The sequence below is a fragment of the Rhipicephalus sanguineus genome, chromosome 5 (genome assembly GCF_013339695.2).
Source record: "Rhipicephalus sanguineus isolate Rsan-2018 chromosome 5, BIME_Rsan_1.4, whole genome shotgun sequence".
Lineage (NCBI taxonomy): Eukaryota > Metazoa > Arthropoda > Arachnida > Ixodida > Ixodidae > Rhipicephalus > Rhipicephalus sanguineus.
The window spans coordinates 73,316,708-73,341,153 of NC_051180.1; the positions used below are offsets into that span (position 1 = coordinate 73,316,708).

Sequence of the window (24,446 nt, forward strand, 5' to 3'; positions counted from 1 at the left end):
CCTCCACTGATGAATTTCGTGATGCTTTAAAGCAATTCCAGATTGTAGTTGGAGAAGAGGACATTGCTGCAAAGCAGCACACACTTCCAGCTACAACTTATGTCGCTGGTTATTGCGCACATGCCGCACTCAAGAAGCTTACACGTGCATTCTGTAAAGAACCTAGTTGTTGAGAGTAAGACTCTCACAATTGAGGCAGACGAGCTCATAACGAGTATCACAAGAGGTGGACTTAAGTTTCCCCAAGCTGTCCTTGTGAGCGCCGCACTGATGATGAATATTGTTCGAGAAACTGACAAGTGAAAAACATGCAGCCAAATTTTATGGCTGTGAAAAACAGAAAGAACTGCTTGTTTCAATGACAACACATTTCCTTGAGTGGAATGAAGACGATGTTTGTGAACAATGGCCATATGCCGCATGTAGTGATGGGGTACATAGTGCAGCAGCCAACACTTTGTTAAATAACCTTTGCAAACGAGAAAACAACAAGCTGTCTGAAGCCAAAGCAGCTAAACGGAAACTGAAGACACTCCAGGCATAATTTCTCGCACATGACTGATAATGTGTCCTTTGTGTTTATAAAGCCAAATCGTTTGAGCTCCCAGTTTCAACACCTTCAACAAGATCATTTTAAAATGTGCTTAAAAGCTTTATCTCTGCAATTTTTTTAAGTATTGTCACAAGTTTCGTTTTGCTGTGAACGTTACCTTTCTTTTGGCGCTCGAGCTGTTAGGTGGAGGAATCATTTGAAGATTTAAATAAATCATATTTAACCCATTCTGTGTGTGTTCAACTACATGTACTGAAAATAAGTCAACAAAGTGTCGAAAAGATTTTACAGGTAATGTCATGTCTGCTTTATTTTACTTTTTATAAAAATATCGCATGTGAAAAACTTCACATGAATCCTCGTTGAATGGTTTTATTTCATTGTTGGTTCGTTTTTAAAAGCAGTTCATATAATAAAACATGCAGTCTTGTTTTGACACAAACCTTCTGGTGCATTTACTAAAGCATGCAAAATAGACTCTCCAATGCCTTCAAAAACTGAAGGCTTTGTTGGGGGTTTATAACATTTACAACTGTTGCTAACAAAAATTCCTTCTAGGCAGGCCCGTAGCCAGAAATTAACTTTCGGGGGGCGGGGCACCTGTTGAAGTCCTTGACAAACCCCTATTTTCACTATTTATTCTCGGTAAAACAGCCCCCTCCATCCGAATTACGGGGGGGCGGGGGGGGGGGCGGCGGCTTTCGAGGCTGTTTTGGAGCAGTTCAGCGCAATTTTTGGAGATTTTCACGCTTTGGGGAACAGCTTGGCGCAGGAAAATGGAATTTATCAAAAATGTGCAACATGCGCAGCTGTCTCACCCCGTGAGCTTAAATGAGAAAGTTGCCGGCTTTCGAGGCTGTTTTGGAGCAGTTCAGCGCAATTTTTGGAGATTTTCACGCTTTGGGGAACAGCTTGGCGCAGGAAAATGGAATTTATCAAAAATGTGCAACATGCGCAGCTGTCTCACCCCGTGAGCTTAAATGAGAAAGTTGCAAAGCAAACCACCATATCACAATAATCCGGAATGAGAGAACTGTATCCAACAAAACAAGAAAGGATGTTCTAAACCTATTTGAACAAGGTTGCGGTACGTTGAATATTTATGAGTGAGTCGACATCGTGCTGTGATTTCACTCATGAATGTTCAAGAGTAATTACTGTTAGAAAATTTTTGGCCAAATCTACTAGAAAGAAAGAAAAAAAAAAAAAAAAAACACCACCAGGCCCGCACAGAGCGCGCAGCACATTCACAGCGAAAGCTGGAAGAGCAGCCTTTCTAGAGCCCGTTGTAAACTCTCTTGGGGAAACTAATACAAGCACACATGCAAGGTATCCACTACGCCACAAATCATAATTTTTGAGAAGTAGAGAAGCACCCACTATGCCATTATTCGTCTTTCCGCGGATAAGCGAGGTACCCACTACACATCTGTAAGGCATTATGTGCACTTCGTTGATGCTGCATGAGGCTGATGACTAATTATGGTTGAGCACTTTGTGGAAGGTGGGAAGCTTTAAACCACAAAGTAACGTCTGCTTCTCCAGGCTCCTCACACTCCTCGGGATATCCCTAGAACACCAGCGTCGACAACGACGGCGATACTCCCCGCCCCACTCTCGGCTAGGTGTTAAAGAAGCGCATGAGTGGCGCCGCCTGCAGACAAATACATACCCGCATCTGCGTTTAAAACATGCCATTCACCCAACCGCATACGCGGGTGCTTGCCCGTGGTTGTGGAGGACGCCAACCTCTTTCTCACTTACGTGGGAATGTGAATTAAGGCCCCCAAAAAATTAACTCGCCTCAGATTCCGGCGCAAAAATTCAGGACGGAGCAGTGGGAGACCCTGCTCGCCAGCGAGGAAAAGGAGGCCCAAGTGGCTCTCCTGGACCAGGCGCGGCGGGCTGTCTGAGGCCAGTGGAGCCCTGGACTAGGGGCCCCACCCACCTGCTTCTCAAACCCCTCTTCTTTTTTAATAAACGTTTTTCAATTCAATTCACGCAATTAGCATTGCGGGACACCAGGTTGTTATTTTACTCTTCTGCCAAGCTCTATTACAATGTTAACGCGATTCCTTGTCCAATATGACGCCTGTATAGGGTCTTTCAGCAAAGCAGTTTCAAGCACCAGCGTGGATCTGTGGTACAGCTCAGACCATTTATAACGTAACCGTTTACAGTGCAGGGCCGGCTATAATGCAGTTATTTTCTGACTCCCGTTAAACCTGCCATAGAACTCCATGTATACGCATACCGCTTATTGTGATCACTGAAACGTGATCACTGAAGGTAGCGCGCAGCAGCAAACGATCAACCGCAGACACGACCGCAGAGCTGACACAGCTGACAAAACAACACGTGAACGAACACAGTGAGGTTTGGCTTGGCTAAGCTACGGCTGGCAACGGATTGACACGTGCGGTTTCGAGGTTACGGCAGCCACGGCGCGGTGCGGCGTTGCTGCTGATGCGAGTATGGTGGGGTGGTGGGTTCAAGGATATGAAAACGAAAACAACCAAAATGGCGGCGTCGGTGGTGACTTTGGGTCGGCGGTTAACAGTAAAAAGTCCGGGAAATCGGATGGCGAAGGCTATAAGCGTCCGGAATTTCGGACTTTTTAATACATTGACTCTACGGGGAACTTGACGGTGCCACAGATGAGTCCGGGAAATCAGGCATGTCCGGAATTTCGGGCGTCCGGGAAATCGGACGTCGACTGTAATCTTTCCTTCAGCTCAAGACATGCAGCTTGCGGTGGTATCAGCCGAAAAAATACGAACATTCGGGGATTAACAAAAGAATACCAAGATATAATTACGAACGCCATAGCAAGGGACTTCTGAATAATTTTTGCCACGTAGGGTCCTTTTAGATGTACCTAATTCTCAGCGCACTGATGCAAGCAGACAGCGGAAGGGCAAGGTTCTCTCTGCGCAAATATAAGAAGAAGCGAGCGAGCTCGCCGACGACTTTTAAGTGCACCCGTCGCGCTCCTAGCGCCATCTCATTAGTAATGAAGAAACACTTATTACCGCCTGCCGTCTCTGAGTCCGTCCAGCGGTAAGGGGTGTGTATATAATGCTCGCCGTTAGCTATGTGGAGGATCTGCGTTTCGTGGCGTAGTGGATAGCGCCACTCGCTGCGGAGCAAGAGGTCCCTGGTTCGATTCCAGCTTCGGAAGCATTTTTCTGAATTATTTTTCTTAGGGGCTTTTACTACAGTAAAAGCTCGTTAATTCGGATTTCACAGGACCGGAAAAAATGTCCGAATTAACCGAATGCCGAATTAACGAATGAACAGGAAAAACAACATTAAAATCAAGTTGGAGAAGCATACCTTTATTTGCTGAAATATTTTGTAATGGTCGTCTGCGTTTTCACGCAGATTCCGGCTTACAATTTTCCTTAACTTTTCCTAATGGCCAACAGCATGCAAACTGTCGGAAGTGCTCAGGCAAACGCCCTCTAATATCAAAAGCGCCTCCGAGACTTCCCGTGAGGTGCGATGAGGTCGCGACATCATTAATAATTTCTTGATCGGGCAGGAGACCAGTCGTGGCGACACAATCATCAATCGCGATGTAGTCCTGAAGGGTCATATCTGTGGGAAGGACAGCATCGAAGGTCGGGCAGTCACCGTCTGTGGACTCGGCTGACACCTCGTCGATGCCACCGTCGGCTACTGCCGCATGCTCGGGCCTCACACGTAAACACGGTCACAACAGGAAAGAACAAGAACTCCGCAAGAAGAGACGGTGCCGACACACCACAAGGGAAAATGGCGTCGGAGGCGCAGTGGAGCGAAGAAAGAAGACGCCGACGTTCGGTGACGCTGCGATCGCCCCCACTAGTTGACGATGGCGATGTCACTCAAGTTTCGGTTTCACCCCAGTGGTGCCAAAGCTGCTTTACCACACATTTGTGTAGCGGCAGCCGTCAGAATTTGTCCGAATTAAGCGGTGCGGAGCCCAATTCTGACGAATTAACGAAGGTTTGGTCCCATAGATTAACATGCACTTTGGCCGGGACCAATAGAGCCGTCCGAATTATCCGAATTAACGGGTGTCGAATTAATGAGCTTTTACAGTATATATACATACTTATACATATACGGTGCATGACGGCGGCGGCAAAATCCAGCCGAGACTGTCCATATAATTGCTATCGCAATAAAAAATCACATACCTTGATTACATTTCTGTGGATGAGGCCGTCCCCAGCTCCGCGTTTCTATCCATCGACTAGATCGCGGCTGAGCGCATCAATTTTCGTGCTGCTCGTAAGCATTGAAATAAAATTTTGCACCACTAAATATTTTGTCGTTTTTCCTGTTTTTCGGCTCTTACGTTTCCCGTTTCTTACGTTTATTTCCTACGGTCCCTTCAAAAACGTATCAGCGGGGTTCTACTGTATTACAGTGGGTTGCAACGAGATGTATAGCATAGTAATGCGCAGATGAACACAGCGCATATCTAGACAAGACCACTTATCAGGCCATGGGTAATGAGAGATGACAGGAGTGCTTGTCCTGTCTTCTCTCATGCGTTACACCTTCTTTAGCAGTAAAATCAAGACGTCAAATGCAATGCAGCCTATGCAGCAAGGTGGAAAGTGTGGCAGGCAAAGGTGAAATCGACAATATAACCAAATTTGTTGCTGTCAACAATACCAATGGAGCCAGACCAACATCCTTTGCCGAGCAGTAGCGAGAAAGTGCTCACCCGCATCCTCCTCAGTGCCATCACATCATTGCTGCCGCCCAGTCGGTGTGGACCAACGATGAAGGCCCCCTGAAGCCAGGCCCCACACTCATGCCCCGATTGTAAAAGGGCCGCTGGTAGAAGCTTGGCCTCCGGTAGAAGCCCATGTTACGCTCGTAGGGACGACGAATGGACGAGTACGAATGGCGGGAGGGAGCCGCTCTCGCGAGCGACTGCGCCCTGAGTGACGGTCACGGACTGAGCTGCGCTTCTCGCGGTGCTTGTCCTTGGAGTCTGAAAGAAGTTGGCACCAGACTTCATTGTGATGTCGCCACACCTCTCCTTTTATCAAAGTTACAGACATAGAGGCGTGCACAAAATCCTGGCAATGAAAACTAATCAAATGCTCGCTGCAATCTAAACATACTATATCATCTATTTAATAGTATCTGCAAATATTACACAACACGCACCTTCTTTCCTTCATTGTCATCAATCACCATGACATCATCCTTTTCATCTCCGCTTTTGGCATCCGAGTCCTTTGTACTAGAAGCTGATGAGAGAAAAACACAAAGATCAAGTTGGCTACTGTCAATGTGCACAAATTTATCTCTACTGTGCAGACAGAAGTTTGGTGCACAAAACAAAATCTATGCCGAGGGTACAAACACTCAAACTCGTACTGATGCACATGCCCAGAGTTCTTCAATAATGAGTTGCGAAACTCCCCATAGGCACCATGTATCAAAATCCACGGGATCTGTCGATTGTCACGTCATCCACTGACCAAAAAAATGAACTAATGAACACACATGAAGAAGCCAGTGCTGCGTGAGGCGTTCAGCAGCTTGCGAGAAGCGCACGCAGGGGCGGCGATCTCATGTATTGCTGCTCCCAGATGGTGCGACAATCTGCAGACCCCCGCAGAATAGGCCGTGGGCATGTCAAGGTTTCACAACGCAGTTCCGCAACTGGTACGATTGAAGAACTCTGGCACACGTTCACACCGAAACAAAAAATTTGTTGCTGTGTTCATCAACTACGTCCCTACCACATCCATATGGCACTTTTAACTAGATGTCGACAGTTTCCAATACAATCTTTTAGATTTTCCAAAGCACTCACCAGTACACTACACTATCTAACTGATAGAATGCTCAGGTTTGTCTTCTAGAGTTTGCTCACATCTCAACTGACAATAAAAGGCAGCTCAGCTGTGAATGATGGTTATTATGTCCTTGCATCTTGCCGTTTACAGATTAGCATATGTGGTCACAAAATTAGGGGTGTGCGAATATTCGAAATTTCGAATATTTTTCGAATAGTGTTTGCTATTCGATTCGACTCGCACTGGAATTTTACTATTCGAACTTCCCAAAAACAAATACAGTCACTGTCCTACTGAAAGTGCCCCCTTCAGATGTTCAATATGCTTCACCTCATTACACTCTCGTATTGCGGCAAAGCTGCCTTTCAAGCTCAGTTACGGTCGAACATAGCCAAGAGACAGTCAACGTCCGATTAGAAGTGGTCCCTATATATTTAGTATGCTTCACCTCATTACACCCCCGCATTGCGGCAAAGCAACCTTTCAAGCTCCGCTACGATCGCAAGTGTATTAACCCAAGAAAACGCAGGTTCCAACATGGAGATGAAAGATGTGGCAGAGGTGGGGGCTCAATGCTGTTTGGGACCTGAAATTAGGGCAGGAAGTCCGAAAAATCGGAAGTCCAAGCTTTTTAGTATCCAAAATTTCAGATGTTCTTGTATATCGACGTCTATAGGACAGATTTGGAACTCCGGACTTGAAGGGAGCACACCCTTGTCCGTCACATCAGTTGGGCTTCCACAGAAGTTGAAAGAGGAGGAGAGGCTGAGGAAATGGCATCTTTGCCTATCACGTGTAAAGTGTTGTCGGCAACACTTTGGTTGCACCAAATCATGTACATAAATACAATTCAGCCTCTACATTGCGCTTCAACCTAGCGAAAAGAAACACTTTCATGTTGCTATCTCATAAGAATATGCTTAGGAATCCTCTCCAACTTTTTTTTCTGCAATTTCGCTTCGAAGTATTCGAAATATATTCTAGAAATATTCTAGAAATATTCGAGAAATATTCTAAAAATATTCTATTCGATTCGCACTCACACTTCAATATTCGAATTCGCTTCGCACCCAAAATTTTGCTATTCGCACAGCTCTACACAAAATAGAACCTGCTAAATGTAGAAATTATGGCGCAACTCAATCACTGCAGAAATACAAACCTTTAGCTTTGTCAGCTGCTGCTTTAGGCTTGACAACTTTCTTTGTGACCACTGTCTTTTTCGCGGGAGCCTTAGCCTTTGTCTGACTTGCTGAGCTTCCTTCTGCAGGCCGACGTTTCAGCAGACTTGCCGTCTTTGCGAGCAGAGGCAGCAGCAGCACGTGCCTTGGCCTGGTTGTTCTTGGCTTCCGACCTCTTCAGTGCACCACCAGGCTCATACTTGGTCTAAAAACAAACGCACACAAACACACAAGTCGGGTCTTGATTGACAAATGAAGCCATAGATTGCCTTTGCTAACTAGCCTAAAGTGCCACCTCTATCATGCCTCTTATACACTTACACGAAGCAACACAATCTTAACATAGGGAGGATCAATGGCCACCTCATGCGTCGACTCACTCATGCTTACTCAAGACTCGTGTGAAGCTGTGAGTCTGAGTGAGTTCGGCTGATTAATATATTGGTGAGTTGGAGTCTGAGCGAGTCCACTAGAGAAAAAACTTTTAATGAGTGAGTTCGAGTGAGTCCGGTTGTGGAATATTTTGGCGAGTATGAGTCCGAGTGAGACCTCAGAGCAAAATATATTTCTTGAGTGAGTCTGAGTGAGCTCCAATTTTTTTGCCGAGCTATGACTGTTAGTCCAGACTTGCACCACTAATGCAAGGTGCCCACATTTTTTTTTAATGCATTAACATTGAAGAAATATGGCACAATTTGCAACATTTCCAGTTTCTCGGCTCTTGCGTTTCCTGGCTCCTAATGTTCTCTCTTTACATAGTCCACTGAAAAACGTATCAATGGTGGTTCTACTGTAGATGGTTGATTTGATGCTGGCTCCGTAAAGTGCAAAGTCATCAAGAAATCTGTCATTTTGTCACAGCTGCCAATAAAGAATGTACTTGACTAAAAGAAAAAACATAGTTTCGGTCTTTGTAAGGGTTATCTGGCATACCTTCTCCACAGAAATGGTCTTGTTATGAAGCTCCGTGCTGTTCAAGTTTTGGACGCATTTGGTTGCTTCTTCCACAGTGCCCATAGTGATGAAGCCATAGCAACGGGCACCCGGTGTCCTTGCATTTGTAACAATTTTGGCTGCCACCACCTGTAGTTAGTGTGAAACGGCAGAACAGAGCTATCAATTCTTGCTCTACTAAACAACTGTCTCATGCATTATAGCATAGCAACCCGTGTAGACTATTCCATACTCAACTACCCTCATTTAAATTTTACTAAAGCATTACAAGGCTGCAGCTTAACCTGCCACCTAAAATTTAATACTTTCCCCCCCCCCCCCCAGCAACAATATGACCCAACAGTTTCTTTAATGTACAATTCCCCCTTCAATATGAAACAATACTGAGAGGTCTAGTTGCAATGTTAAAGTGGGCTTACCACAGAATACAAGTCTGTAGATTGCTGCTTATTAAGGGGGGAGGTGGCGATCGAAAAAAACTTTTTTGTTTGTTGACCAAGAGTAATGAAACTTGGCAGGCATACTGAAGAGTGCCTCGAATAGCTATATATAAAGTTTCATTGCGATATCTCGAGCAGTTTTGAAATTACACTATGTTACATGATCTGATGACATAGTCTGCTGGTGAAAAGCCTAGCACTGTAACAAAACATGCTAGGAAGGTCCAAGTGGTTTTGATCTTTACTCAAAAGAGCTCTACACAGGATGACATTCTTAAAAATTGTCTATTGCTTTTAGTTTTTTTACAAATAACATCCACATCAGCTTCATGTATTGCATCAGAACTTCTCATGCACTAATTATCACTTACAAAAAAAACTAGGCCCTAAGCAAGGTAAAGAATAATGTCATCCTGTCAACAAGACTTCAAGGATTGAAAAAGAAAAAACGGAATCAAAATCTGTGTAGTAGTTGCCAAGATATCTGCTTCACAAGCTGAGCAAGATGCCAAAAAAACAGTATTGAGAAAACGGCGTTTAAAGTTTGGCCTTCTCTAAAACACATAAAGATAGTGATCTTTGGTTTTTTTTTTTATGATGTTTCACTTCTTGGACATGTGGCCTTTCTGCAGTGTGCCTTTGTTCTTTTTTCATAACCTCCTTTTTTTTTTAATCTAAAAAAAAAAACCAGTATGGATTTCAAACCAAGTTCTCTGTATGAAGGAGTGGTGTGACAGACAAGACAGAAAAGAAGATATTGCAATCTAATAAGGCCATATACTGAAATAATTACACATATTTATTGTATTTATGCTGTCATTAGCATAATTAAGTCTTGCTTATTGATTACAATTAATCATAGGTTAATTTTTATAAAGAGAAAGGTTTGTTGTGAGAGAAAATGGCTCACACCATGATAGCCGATGCCTTCGTTCCAAATAGCAAACAGTTATGGCCAAGACATTAGTGGCACAGGGATTTTTGAGCAGTTTATTCAATGACGCGAGTCGGGCAGATAAAAATTCGTCCCCCTGCTTCCTACATGGTCTTTTGCCGCTCTCGCGTATGAAACGTATTATCATTCGGCCGACCGCGGCAACGCTAGTCTACGAGGCTTTCATTGTTTCAGAACATCCATAAACGGCTGCGGCGATATCAAGCACGGCTCCAAGCACGTCTAAATTACATCACTAGTGCTTATTGATAGCACTCTGACCGCGAAGTGCTCGGCCGCGGGGTCCGTAGAGCCGGCACGTGACGTGCTTGGTGACGGCGTTCGGTGACGATGCGCGAATGCAAAGCTACGATGACGAAAAATTTGCGCGCAGTATACACTGTATCGCATTTTCGGGTGCCGACGCGCGAAATTGCTACCGCTGCTCCGAGCAGTCCGTGGCCGTGGGGTCTGACGATCGAGCTTGGCTGTCGAGTTCACTGCCGATGCGTAAAATGCCCATCCGCGGTTCCGAAGTGCTGGCGAGTGATAGCCGCGAGCACGCTAGCGCGTTGTTGTTGCCCACAAAGTTCGAGGTTCGTCTCGCCAAACGGCGCCGTGAGCGGAGTTAGGCCTAGTGACGACTCCGAGCAGTAGGTGCGCAGGCCGTGGTGCCCGTTGCTTCAAAGTGCGTAATGTGTGGTCGTGAGTACAAAGAGTCGTCCCGCGATCGCCTTCGTCACGATGTCAGAAGTGCTGATAAACAGAACATCTAACCGCGAATCCGACGCTGAAGTCAACGCTAGAGTCGGTCCGAGACGCGCGTTTGCGATGTTCGCTAGGAGTGCGGCGCACCATCGTAATCAGATCGAACTTCCCCTTGCAGCTCCAAACTAAAGCGTAATTATATCTTAAGTGATCGTCGAGCCGTGAACACAGAACTATTGCGAACGTGTCACGAAGTAGCGCGATTCTCGACAGCCGTGAACTCGCGACACTCGCGACACGCAGACGACGAACTCCCGGAGCGAGCATCGGACCAATGGCGAGGCGAGCTGGGGCAACATGGCGGACGCGGCCAATCGGAGACCTCGGAACGACTCAAGTGTTTGCTTTTTGTGCGCTTCTTTCTGAATGGAGGAGCCCGCTGAAGCGGGGAATTTGAACACGGAGAAATGCCCTTTCCGACAAGCCCAAAAAGTTGGTTCGCGGTCGCGTCATCGCGGAGCTACAATTTTTTGAAAATCGCTGTTTTTTTGCTATTTCCACAATAATTTTCGCCACCTCGGAGGGCAAAACAAAATTTTCGAAGCACTTCTGGGTGGTTTTCAGTTTAGATATTTTGGAATCAGATAGAAAAAGGGTTCCAGAAACTGAAAATTTGATTTTCAGAAAATCGATTTTTTTGCCATTTTTCGCAATACGAAAGCCGCGTCCCCCCTTAAACGGCAGTTACACAACCACACAATTTCCAGTGAAGTTATATGTCAGTGCTATCACAAACCTCTGCTGTACTGGGAAACACCTCATGCATAACTTGTGTGCCAGGCAGCCCAATTTAAGGTTTCTTCGCTCTTTCTAGATTACAACTTGCTTGTCATCCAGATTTTCATTATTCAATAAACACCACAACATACCTTCCAACAGGCACAATTTAAGCAATGCTGACAAAATATTTGTCTGAATACCAGGCCCCTCCATCACGGTCATACAAGGTCTATTTGGCAAGATTTAGTCTCAGCACTTGGGGCATCAGTTGTTTCCGTAACCATGGCATCCTTAATTACTTAGAAAAGAATTGATTTCTTGCCTTGCCGTGTTTGCTGAAGAGTGCCTTAAGATCAGCCGCTCGTGTCGTCGATGACAAGTTGCTCACCCAGAGATTTCGCCCACTCGAGGCAGGTGCAACCACCTTCTTCGCATCTCCTAGAAACAGACATAGTGCATGCAAGCTCGCTTAATGCAATGCACAGCAGCTTGATTGGGTGAGTGAGTGCCCACAAATGCGTGACCTGAGACTCTCACCTTTGGCCGTTTTCGCAGTCTTTGAGGTGGCCTTCCCCACAGCACTAATGGGAATCCAGAAAAAGAAAAGATGAATGCATGAAAGGCATTTCAGCACTTGCATTTCATAAGAAAACGCGTAACGTAAATGCGAAAGACGTTAGAATATGTTTCTGGGCAGATCGGGCAGTAAGGAACCTAGTGGCGACACTGTTCAGCAATCTCTTCTAGTTAACGCCGCTGTCTGGTCACATGCTGCAGAATCCAGAGGTAGTTTTCAATGGAAGCGAGGCAAAGCTTGGCATCTTCGTGCTGTCAGGGAAATGCTTGCAGGAGTCCATGAAAGAAGGCCAACACTCAGTCCTCTTGCTGAACTGGATCTTCACTTCATAAAATCCTTAGCTAGCAGCGGCTCATAACTTCGAAGTACTCTATTAAATGCCAGTAAAAACAAGATAAATTAACATCACCAGATCCTTGACATTATGGTTACTTGCTGCAGAACCATCTCCACTACATCTAAAGTTATACACACTGTTTTGCAAACCTTACATTTAGCTGACAATACTTGGAGCTGTGTTACGTAGCAATCCTCAACTGATCACACAGATGTAATATTTATAATAGCAAACACCGCAGCAGTCTTCAAACCATGGCAATAACCCTTTGGCAGTCAAGTGCTTCTGGCCTGTGTGAATGCCGGCAAAAAGGACACCATCTTGAGTAATAGCATTCTTCATGAATGGTCACCACTGCAACAGGATGCATCTTGATTTCGCTCCCAAAGCACCATGTGGAAGTGAACAGAAGGTGTAGCCGGCTTACTCCCTGTGCTGAAGAAACCAGTTGGGAAGAAAACTCACTGCTCGGGAGCGAAGCTGGCGAGGGTGAGACCACAAATGCAGCGGACCTGGACAGACCCCACGACGCGGACTTTGCATTTTGTCTTCTCGTAACCGGTACCTCATCCAATAACCGCGTTACATTAAAACGGGAGGGTTGCCTTTGCCCTTTGGGGCCGTAGCCACGTTGGCATTATTATGAAAGACGCCCGTTGGCATTACGATGACCGCAATATCCTCCATCCAGGATAATCGCGCAGTGCGAACTCCATCCACCGCCAGGTTCCAGTGCCTTGCCCTGCACCGTTTTGTTTATTTCGCCCCAAGGCCCGCGGACACGATGACTAGGGATGTGGCTGTGAGCGTAACAGCAGCTGCAATGCAGTCCACGTCTACGAGGAAGTCCCACCAGCAGTGTGCCTTCCCCAGATGGTAAAAGCATACCTTTTTTTTTTTTTAAGAAGTGTTATACGCACGCACGTCAAGACCAACCTCTTTGCAGTAGCAGCCTTAGCAGGGGTGGTGCCGCTGTTGCTGGTAGCTGACGACTGTGTGGTTGCAGTGCCGTTGGCAGTCGGTGGCGTGGTGGCATCATCATCTTTCTTGTGCTTCTCTGTGCCGCTATCTCCCCCTTGCCCTCCTTCTTGGCCCTCCTCCTTTGGGGAAGAGTCGTTGACGGTTGAGGCCTTGTCCTGCTCCTTCGCAGGGGTTGCCTTGGCGCCTTTCTTCTTGGTAGCGCCGGCAGTGGTGCTGGCCGGCTCGGCCGGTGGGGCAGCCGCTGCAGAGCTGCTGCCGTCGTCTTCCTGTTGGGAGGCTTCATCTGCAGGAAGGCAAGGGAGGAAAAGGGATGGAGCAGCAGCACAGCCTTGCCCGCCGCCTCTTGCACGCTGCAAGCCCATGGTCAGCTAGCCGGACACCCGCCGGCAACCCCGCCAACAGCTCGAGGCACGGCTGCTCTTGAAGACTGCTCGACTGGAGACACACTTGCTACAGCCTCATCAACACCAGCGGCATAAGCGGAAGTTCCCCACCCCTTCCCACCATACCATACACCGCGCCTGCTTTTTCTCTCTCCTATAACAAAAGGGCCGCACACTAGGGTAAGGGAAGCATACTAAAAGCTGAATTGTTGTAACTTCACGCTGGCACCTCACCGTCAATTTCCTTCCATTCAGTTCACCCCCACCCCCTTCTCGACAACTCATTTACAAAGAAATTAGGAAGAATTAAAAGCAATGGTTTCGCTAGAACCTGATATTCCCAATAATACATGCGACTTTCTCAGCTCCCAGCCGGTGATGCCTAGCTGTGCGAAGGGACCACAGTGCAACCTGTCTCCAGCGAGTGCATGACAAAGGTGGCCACGAAGGTGTACAGGACCAATCCTGCCTGCGGGGCTGGCCTCCTCGGTAGCTAAAAACCTTGAAAAACAAAGTGCGACGCCACTCTTCAAAGAAACAGTGCCGCCCTCCACCCGAAGCACAGTTGGCAAGGAAAAGCTTCCGACATGCTTGAGAAGCTTCGCAGCACTGCTCCGATGCCTTGCTGAGGACCTCTCTGGTGATGCAGTTCTGCCAGGACAAGTTGCAAGACGATCAATCACCCGGTGCCTCGGCCAGGTCAAAAAGTTGTAGCTGCTGACTGGTAGAATGGGCTTTGCTGGCGAGTGACTCTACTTTGTGCAATGCTTCAAAAGAAAAAAAAAAAAACATCTTCCCAGAAAGGTTGATGCCTTACCTTTTGATTTGTCAAAGTTCTCCTCCTGAAATGGATGTAAAAAAAGATAAGTGAAATGCTTGCAAAGTATAAGCAATATATGCTCACTAGTTCCTTATCACCATAAAGAAGCTTGGCAACAGTAAACAGCGACTGACAAAGGAAAATATTCATCCATAGCCACAGAACAACATATACCTCTTCATTTAGCAGTTTCTCTTCATCTTCAATTGACAGCTGTAGAGCATCAGCGTCCATTGCTTCAGAACTGCCCTCCTGGAACAAGCGAAGAGTTCAGCGAAGCTAACTTTAACTCTTTGAGACGCTATGTACACATTTGTGTACACTTGTTTTTGCTATTTGTACCACTAGAGGCTAAGAGCAAAACACATCGAGCTTTGGATGAATTGGTCGAACCTCCTGCGAAATAAGTTTTTGTCTTCATTTAACTTCATTTTGCAGTGTACTGTTGCATATGATCATTTTGCTGAAGGCACTACCTTATTCAATGAGTCGTTAGACGTGGCACTTCCTGTGACCCACATCAAATGTATTTTTCTTTGCTCAACATGGACATAACTGAAAACAAATTTGCACTATATTTCTAGCCTGAGATTTCATTCTATTTATGTAAAAACAGAGCATGAATGACTTCAGAATAGATATTAATTTCCAAGTAACTAGGAATGATTACTACACTCAAACCTCATTATAACAAAGTCGCATCTGCCACGAAAATAACTTCGTTATATCCGAAAATTCGTTATAAACGTTTATTTGTAACACTGTAGCTATTACAAGACTATTCTTCATTTACTTCGTTATAACCAATAATTCGTTATATCCGTGTTCGTTATAACGAGGTTTGAGTGTATAACACACATAAATTTACAAATTACGACATTCTTTTTCTTGAAATATAATATAGTGCCTTGAAACACAGTTCTTCATGGGTGGCGTCTGAAAGGGTTAAGCTAAATCGAATGGAATGGGATTATACGACTACAGCACACAATATCCATTTCAAGTAAACTTGTATTTACAGCATGCCCAAAAAGCACAAGCACTACCCATTATCCAGTTTGTCTCAAGGTTTTTGTTCGCACAGTTCATAGCACAATTTACAGCAAGACCAACAAATATTTCTAACCAATTTGTTTCGCAGCCTATTCACACACAGTCGTTTTACATTAATGAATATTTAGAATTAGTGCTCAACTTTTCTATGGGAGGTTTATCAACAGCCATCCCTTGGTGCAGTCAAATAACACGTGCACACACTTTACAAACACACACTTCAAAAAATCTTCATGCAATGCATAAAAGGCTAACAGTAATGGAACTCAGGACCACCAAATAGATTACTGGATACCATGCCAGCATTTTCGCTTAAGGGCATGACCCTTCATTCATTGCAAATTCTAGAGCTATTATTTAGAAATTTGTCCCAAAGTGGTCAATTAGATTTGCAGCATAGCCTTGCTCATATTTGTGCAGAGCCAGATTGCGTCACTGCCTTTTACAGCCTTACAAAACATTTCAATGAAATGAGCTTGTCAATGACATTCCCTCAAGAACTCCCGAGAAGCGCAGCATGGCAGATTTTGAGAAGTGCGTGGTCAAACCAACCCATCTAAGGTACCAAAGGGGCTGGATATAATGGCACACGCAGAAAATCAAATGGAATGGAATGCAGTGGCGCTCGTCATTATTGAAGCATGAAGCCCAATCATCTTAAAAGGACACCAAAGGCAAATATTAAGTCAACACTGATTGTTGAAATAGCGTTCCAGAAACCTCTTAATGCTCGTTTCGTGCTAAGGAAATGCTTATTTTGAAAGAAAAAAGCGTCTCAGGGGTCTGCACAGCATTGCACTACAAATCACCCGCCTGAACAGTCCTTCCGATGTAGCAGTTGCCGTGCGCAACATTGACCGCCTTTACTGCCCCGCCACCGACGCTACGGCTTCTTGCACAACAGCAGCGATCGTGCCATGACGCAGCTTAGTTTGGTCAGCAACAGAAGTAGAGTATCAACAGTGCGAAAATAGCAAGAGCCAAGCACACGCAGCAGTAGCGATACTGAAACAACGACTGAGACTGGACCGTGTGAGCGAAGCGTAGCTCGACGAAAATGGAACTTTTTGAACCATTCGTGCCGTTCCCCATGGTAACGCCAAGAGGATTTTCTCATGAACAGAAACAACAAGCAGCATTTCATTACATCTTCTGATGCATGGAAGGTTATTTTTTATCGCAACGAGTTTGTTTACTAGTGGTTAATTGTACTCTGAACTCTTGATGTCATCGGGATCATTTCCAAAATGTCCCACTCGTGGCACACACCGTGTCCTACATTTACCTTCATTTCTCAATTAGTAGAGCACTGCTGTTAATAATATTGACGTTTTAGAAGTTTTCACACATTGAACTTTCACTCTGACATAAATTGTTTGCCTTCAGTGTCCCTTTAATACAAGAGACCCGTAAACAGTTGTGGTTTGTGCTCCTAGTATGCCCATGTTTCTTTCGTCAGCGTTAGTACATAACCTGACATGGTAGTGGACAGCGAACAACAACTACTATTTTTATGTAGTAGCACCAACTACTAAACACGTTTGCATGCTAGTATGTTACCTTTTCACCTTCCGCTTCTTCAGCTTCATCCACTGTTTCAGGTCAGGTTCAACTTCAGGTGCCTTTTCTGTGTGAACAATGTAGAAAATTTCTTGAAGTGGATTCGTGTTAACAAGTCACATTTAGCATGCCAGAAGCTGTGCACAGCTCTGCCCTCTAAAGCATTAATGATGCCTTAACTTTGTTTCTTTTTGGCCGAGCGTACTGATAAGTCAGCTACAGGACTTGAAGACACGGCAACATTGCAGAGCGTATGACCACTGGCAAGTTATTCAAGTGCGACATTTAATAAATATTAAACTTAAGCCATTGCCTGTGCATAGTCTTCACACAGGGGCTCCACTGCCAATCATTGAGGCTTGCAACATTCCACTCAACATGACATTATGCAGGGGTGAGACGGCTGAAATTGAATTGGGAGCAGTTTCTGGAGCAGCAAATTATTTTGGAGCAGGAGAACCTTGATTTGGTGCACTTAGAAGTATCATCTTAGGAGCCTGAAAAATAAATTTGTAGCAACTTGGTAGGAAAAGTACATATTTCAATGGGCTTGGAATACACATAACCCTGAAACAGCCTTCGGAGAAAGTCTTTTTAACAGATTATCGCTAGGTATGAACCGCACTATCTTTCTACAAACCACACAACCTATCTAATGCGAGTAACAATACATGAAATAATTGAAAAAAATTCTGCAAACAGGTTCACTTCATGAACATTGAAAAAGAAAACATCACACTTCTCAAAAATGAAAAAAAAAAGAAAAACTGACTGCGCAAGAACTGCAGATACACAGCAGTAGGTCTTTGCTTAAGGTCAGATTATGGCGGCGCTGTGGGAGCTTTCATTAGAAAGGTGCATATAAGAAACGCGCTTGGGTGCGTCTTGTGTGTTCTACCTGTGTCTCATTTTCTTGGTATCAGTGCCGCTGCTTGGACAATAATGTTAAGATCCCTGTATTTTTCAAAGGTAGCACAAACCACTGTACAAAAAGGAAAGTGAAAATATCCTCCCTGCTCTCTAGGTTTCCCTTCACTTTGTCCTTTTGTGCACCCCTATTGAACCAGGCTCGACACGTGAACACTAATCCCCGACAATCCCCCGCTGCTTTCACAGGAAAACGGCGCCATTATTGAGCGCAGAAACACTGGCACACGTGAGCGCAGGATTTTTACATTTTGCAGGACGCCATCGGCTGCAGCAAGACGCCATTTGCTGCACTAAGTGCATAAATAGAGGGTGATGATGAGATGTGTACGACAAAAAAAAGAGACATAGCAATACGTAGCACCAATTTATAAGCGTAATTTACTTCACAATATGCTGTGAAGCTGTCCATATGCAAACCTAATTTTGAAGTGCATGCTTGTTCTTTAACCTTCTAATTTTTTTTCGTTCAAACTATATACATTTATTTCTAAGCGAGAGTGTTCTGTCTTTTTTCGTGCAGTCAGTTTTGATAATTTTTAATATTTATCCTCATTTCTGAGTGTTTTTGTCACTGATTTCCTGCATTCAATTATAATTACTGTAAGACAGTTGCTGCATGTTTCTTTGTGATGTGCTTTATTTTGTTAGTTTTAACAAACTTTATAGCAAACATTTGACTTGTGAATGAACAGGAACCTATCAGTGTAAGGACACCATCCTGTTTTTGTCTCCGTTACATTTTTGTTTATGCAAGAAGCAAAATGTTTTGCAGCATACTTCAGCCGTATTTCGTAGGCAAATTGCAGACTGTGCGAAAGAGGATGTCTTATTTTTCAGGTTGTTGTAGCTACTGATTTTCCAAAGTGCGTCTAGTAAAGAGAAACACCGTGGTTTCCGAAAAGCAACCGTAAAGACTTCCTATGGTTGCGTTTAACGTGTTCTGCCTCTTGTTTTCCTGGTGTGAGAGACGCATCCCACACTATGAACGCAATACAATGTGCAAATGCTAGGTTTTTCAGGTTGTCAAACAGGCCCCAGATCCACGGAGCAAGAATTCTTGAGGAGGCGAAACTGCACTCGCTCGGGCGTGCTAATAAAGTCACGAAATCGGGCACAGCGCTCACTCACCCTCTGTTGTGAGAGTCCACTAGCGGAGAAGGAAAAATGCGCGCGTCGCTCTCATCGCGCTCTCCGACGAAGCTCGTTGGTTCAAGGCCATTCGTCGCCAATTCGCCGTTCGCGCTTCACACCCGAATGGATGTGTTTTTGTGCGTCCTCTCCGGCTCCAAATGTTAACGCGACAGCGTTAAAGAGCTCGTTTCGCAGAAATACCGGTGTCGGCGACGGTGAGGCTAGCAACTGAGAAGGCAATGCACATGGGGCCCGATTGCGCTATCGCGTTCTACTATTGAAGGCGAAGCTCAAGCGCACTCCAAGTTTTTTCGGTAAATTAGCGAGAATAATGGCGTCACATACAGGAAAATTACCAGCGTGATATATTTTGTACAACGCAAAATCTATAATTTTTGATAACGTGAACTCAATGAGTTAGGTATAATTTATTTTAACGAATGATGGGACTTACCCTATATGCAGTCAATTCAGATTTAGGTTGTTGTGGAGGCGAAATGATGGAGGCAAAATGCTAAAGGCCCGTGTGTTTACATTTAGGTGCATGTTACAAAACAGTGCGGAAAGATTGAAGGCACGGCATCTCGTAACAACACTGGCCGTTTCGGTTTGTCAAGAAAAACTTCGCGAGCAAGCTCGCTGTAATAGCGCCGCCCGTCAATGTCACTGTCCGAAAAGTGCTTCTCGCAAAAGTAGTCTCGAGGCGTCAACTGTCGGTCTTTTCTTAGTATGGCGCGAGCTCACGCTTCCAACCTCAATGGGTCACTAGGAACTTTGAAGGTAATTACCTTCTCCTTGGAGGACGTGTACCCACTGCTGCAGTTCGGCACGAAACATTGCCACCCCATCCCGAAGAAGCACTAGTCGAAATCTGCAAAGCACTCTCCTTTGTCGCGGCGTGAAAAGCGCGCGCAAACATCAATGTGTCTGCGCCGCCAACGCAACGCACGAGAGCCACTGAGAGCTCTAAAGAGAAAGAAAACCAACAAATCGCGAAGGAAACTTTCCCTTCCAAGGCCACTTACGCATGCGCGCGCACAACATGCGAGCGAGCAGCAAGGGTGTGTGCATGCGGCGGCAGATGTCTGCTCAGGGGCCACCTACTAGCAATTCGCTTTAAGTGCTGTACGGCCTATAATTCTGGCAGTATCAATTAGTAAGTGCAGCTAAAATATCTGTTGTATCTACCGATTGACGTTACAGACAGAAATCTTAGAAATTTTACATTGTACGAGGTGCTATCACGATTTTTATGCGTCGCGTCCATAGGAGAGCACGTAAAAGATGCCAACAGGCCGAAAGCGTCATCTGTCGTGCTTCGGCGTAAACTGCATTCCGCTGCGACGCTACTGCACCGCTCTCGTGCGCTGCCGCGGCCTAGAGATTCTCCTCCTCAAATACTTCTTTTCTTCGTGCCCCAGATCCAGAAAGCTGTTCGCGTGTGCTGTGCTGCAGTGGTATTTGTTATACATATATGCCAGCACATGTGTGCGATTTATTCCCCACAAAACGGGAGATGATAGCTAAGGAACCGACAAACCACAAACTATTTTACTACACATCTTACGTACGAACAGCTTTGTGAATCTGCGCCCATAATTGCGTTTCAAACAAGCGCTTTGACGCATCACCTGTGGGTCGGGCGCGCCTTGCTCACTAATGGCAGCCGAGAGTGACAGGCAAGCAGGAAACGAAGCTGAGAGGAGGAGAAGTTTGCGACATCTTTGAAAAATACAGGAACCTTAAATCATGTCAACTGTCAGCTCGGCCTTTTTCTCCTGCTGCACCACACGTGGGCATCAGAATTCTGGGTTTTGAGACTGTTTTGGAGTAATTCGGCACAATTTTTGCAATTTTTATGCTTTTGGAACAGCTTGGCGCAGGGAAACAAAATAGCACCAAACCTGCGCAATATGCACAGCTATTTCACCCCTGCATTATGTTGCTTTTTGTTTGTTTTTTCATTCTAGGAACAAAGCTGCAGTAAGTCATTACTAAAACAGCACTGGCAGACACCTATAGCTTGTCATATAGTTATGATTCGACCTACAAAACCGCCTTCACAGGTATGATTAACAAGCAAACATCAAGCTTAGATTTACTTCTAACATAACTACCCACTGCAGCAGCTCAATGGCCGAGACTGCGCTGTTGAGCACATGGTTCCACCTTGAGCTCAAAACCAGAGCAGCCAATCGGGCCCAATGGGAAAACACTTGTGCAACACGCCCAGTGTGCCTACCATTAAGGAGACCCACATGACTGTTACCCACAGTCCCCCCTACTATGGCAAGCCTCATAAGAGGTTGTGGTTTTGTTATGTATAACACCCCTGGACTTCGTTTCTGTCCCCAATCCCAAGTTACTCTACCAGAACAGTGCATCAATCTATGCATAATAGAGACAGCCTATGCTTAAAACACGTGAAACAGTCTAATGCTGACATAAAGTAGAACACACTGCAATTTGTCCAGAAAAGATGCATGCAAGGTCAGACAGAGGGGTTAGTATAAAGCTCTTAGCCATCTACCATACATTGCTTCAGAAAATTTAGCACTCCAGCAAGCCTTTGGTACACCTAGTATACCAATCAATTTTAATGAAGCTGTGCCTTCAAAATATAATAAAAGAAAAAAAAAATGGCACCCTACCTACATCACTTTTCTCATTTCCTGAAAGAAAGAAAAAATGGTACAGTACATAAAAGCAGCACATCAATCTGAACTTGATGTGGCTAACTTACATCTTCATGCAAAGCATAAAACTTGCCATTTCATTAAATGAGTGTGCCCACAGTAATTTGTATGTACTTCATATGTATGTAGAGCTACAGCCCCTTCAGTCACATTGCAAAGCTGCCCCGTGATAATCATATTGAGGCACCGCAAAGTTTTACGTACACAAGTTAATTTCTTTACTCGCATCATTTTCAAACAAAAGCACACATAACTGCACATATAAATTGGCTCCCCAATAAACTAACCAACCAAGCTGCCTAAAAAAAAAAAAGCTCCTCTTTCAAATGCCACATGAACAGCAGAGCTATTTAGGAAGCACGCTTGAACTTCTTTAAAATACAATTACCTCAGTGCATTCCCCGAACTGCAGCCCTAAACATTTGGTAATAACCCGTGCTAGGTACGTATTAATCAGTTTAGGTATCTTCAGATTTTTTATATTATTACTGTGACGATCATGCAAAGTCCAAAGACAAACATACACGGAGTAACTGCACGCATGATTAGCAGTACACAAATAAGGCAGTCGAATTTCTTTTTATTCAAGTAGAAGTTTTTGCTGGGCTAGTTGGTGCATGTTTAACGAAAGGAATCAGGCGCAAAAGAGACGAACACAAGTGACATGGCCGAACGCCTACTGACAACAGTTGTCAGTAGGCGTTCGTCCATGTCACTTCTTGTGTTCGTCTCTTTTGCGCCTGATTCCTTTCGTTAAAGAATTTTTTTTTAGTAAATTGTAACTGCGATCTGCTGTAAAATACACACATGTGCATTATTAAATCTGTCACTCTGATATGTATGCTGATGCTATGAACAGCCTACATCAACACGTGCTGTGTGTAAAGTAGGAGTCGTTCCCAGAAATGCTTCAATGTGCAGATAAAGAAAGATTAGGGGTACTTTACTGATAAGTGTATTGATAGCACACCACTTATCAACCGTGCTATCAGTCGGTGAAGCAATGCAGAGACCAAGTCATTACACATGACACAGGGGCGGCGTTGAACCAGTTGACATCTATGTCCCTAGTGAAATGAAAACGCTTCACGAGTCTGCATGCACTACCTTGCTGCATGAAATTCATAAAGACATATCGGTTGATGATGCAATGATTAACAGTACTGGGCTTCTGTGCTAAAGGCTGTACATTCCATTCCTGAGGACTGCTACTTTTTCTTTGTCGTATTGCTATTCTTATATATATATATAATTTTTTGTACTAAAGGGCACTGCCATGACAGACTATATTCACGCATGGTTTTCCCATGCTTTGCCATCGACTCATGAATGTGTGCACATTACTGAATGGGACAGCTAAAATGTACAGAAAGCCCACATGCACTGTTTGGTGAAATGAACAAAAAAAATGAGACACCCCACCTAATTCAGTATCCTCGTTACCTGTAACAAACAAAAAAAGAACAATGTGTGTGTGTGCCTGTTTGCGAAACAAGTGCATTAATTATGATTTAAAGTGATACATGTCAGTCTACAAGACTTGCAAGCTGCTGCTACATCTATTCAAAAGATATGTCCTTGCTTCAAGATTTGAAAACTCGTATCAAAATCTGGAGAAACAGAGTAATTTATCATTTAATTACTTTACAGCCTATTTGCATTACATTCATACTGGTGAAATCTGTTTTCCTTACAACAAAGCTATCTTCAGAATATATTTCCACGTGCACCAAGACAAGTACAATAAGTCACACCACAGATTTTTCAACTTTCTAGTACAAGAATCTTTTTGCAGTTTTTATATGTGAATCCAACTATTCCATCAATAAAAATCCTGTCGTTTTGTATTTAGCACTGATTGAAGGATGCTCTCTCATATATACAGGTATATAGGCAATGTGTACTGAAATTGGTTACAAAAAAAAACAGCAGCTGGGTACAGCACACTTTCATAGCCTTAGTGACAAGCTATGCCTAGAGCATCATTCCACCATCACGTCCAGCTTGAAAAACATAGGCTTAATGCTGGCAAACGCTTAGTGTTTGCTCACAACCATTAAAACTGTCTATTACACTAGGTCATGAAATTCTGCCCAAAATGTCCATGAAGCGTGCTTGTTAGTATGAAAGAAGGGGATAACAGTTCACCGTTGTCGCATCAAATCAGCAACAACTTGCGCCCATACCCCAAACTGTTGCAAACTCGTCTTACTCATTTTCTTTGTTGTAGAAGATTCAGCAGGAACCTCGAACTCGTGGGTTTCTGGATCAAGCCCTTCCTCTTCCAAAGCCTTAAAAAAAAGAAGAAAAATGTTCCGATCAGTTAGTGCGAAGTTCGTGGCAAAACAAGAAATTCTGGTGTGGGCCCAATCGGAGCCAAAGAATGCTATTCGCATACACATTCTGCGGAAGGACTACCAGTAACATATAGCCACCAAATATATTTATTGCTAAAAACAACCATATTGAAATGGCTACCATGTATAATGGTGTTGCATGTTATTACATTTGTGTATCAGCAAATTTTTTTTTTTGCTTTTCTTTTTGCCCTCACGTGTTATCAATTATGCTCTGTACATATGTAATATGGTATACAGTAAAAGCTCGTTAAGTCAAAC

General features: G+C 44.4%; 6 protein-coding genes across 12 annotated transcripts in view; 3 read left to right on the top strand and 3 right to left on the bottom strand.

Annotated features, from left to right (window-relative positions):
* Window positions 1–24,446, top strand: part of LOC119393777 (39S ribosomal protein L40, mitochondrial) — a 149,324-nt gene that overhangs the window by 108,256 nt on the left and 16,622 nt on the right. The gene's annotated exons all lie outside the window — the stretch shown is intronic.
* Window positions 1–24,446, bottom strand: part of LOC119393771 (zinc finger protein 595) — a 177,524-nt gene that overhangs the window by 102,796 nt on the left and 50,282 nt on the right. The window lies entirely within an intron of this gene.
* Window positions 1–24,446, top strand: part of LOC125758740 (zinc finger BED domain-containing protein 5-like) — a 159,671-nt gene that overhangs the window by 78,101 nt on the left and 57,124 nt on the right. The gene's annotated exons all lie outside the window — the stretch shown is intronic.
* Window positions 1–24,446, top strand: part of LOC119393770 (zinc finger protein 425) — a 169,642-nt gene that overhangs the window by 63,204 nt on the left and 81,992 nt on the right. The window lies entirely within an intron of this gene.
* LOC119393773 (palmitoyltransferase ZDHHC23) overlaps window positions 1–24,446 on the bottom strand; it is a 155,746-nt gene that overhangs the window by 33,088 nt on the left and 98,212 nt on the right. The window lies entirely within an intron of this gene.
* LOC119393775 (scaffold attachment factor B1) lies at window positions 5,733–24,119 on the bottom strand. Its single transcript, XM_037660924.2, has 12 exons — window positions 24,041–24,119; window positions 23,251–23,271; window positions 21,784–21,804; window positions 17,072–17,138; window positions 14,633–14,710; window positions 14,456–14,480; window positions 13,211–13,538; window positions 11,898–11,941; window positions 11,683–11,798; window positions 8,478–8,627; window positions 7,526–7,749; window positions 5,733–5,808 (listed from the first exon to the last, which is right to left on the bottom strand). The coding sequence occupies exons 5-11, from the start codon at window positions 14,690–14,692 to the stop codon at window positions 7,597–7,599; spliced, it is 876 nt and encodes a 291-aa protein (XP_037516852.1). The 5' UTR covers window positions 14,693–14,710; window positions 17,072–17,138; window positions 21,784–21,804; window positions 23,251–23,271; window positions 24,041–24,119; the 3' UTR covers window positions 5,733–5,808; window positions 7,526–7,596.

Coding starts and splice junctions, on each gene's coding strand:
- LOC119393775 (XM_037660924.2), bottom strand. CDS start 14,692: ATGGACGCTGATGCTCTACAGCTGTCAATTGAAGATGAAGAGAAACTG. Junction 13,539..14,455: donor GAACTTTGACAAATCAAAAG/GTAAGGCATCAA, acceptor GCCTTCCTGCAG/ATGAAGCCTCCCAACAGGAA. Junction 8,628..11,682: donor TCTTCAGCAAACACGGCAAG/GCAAGAAATCAA, acceptor CACTAACTACAG/GTGGTGGCAGCCAAAATTGT.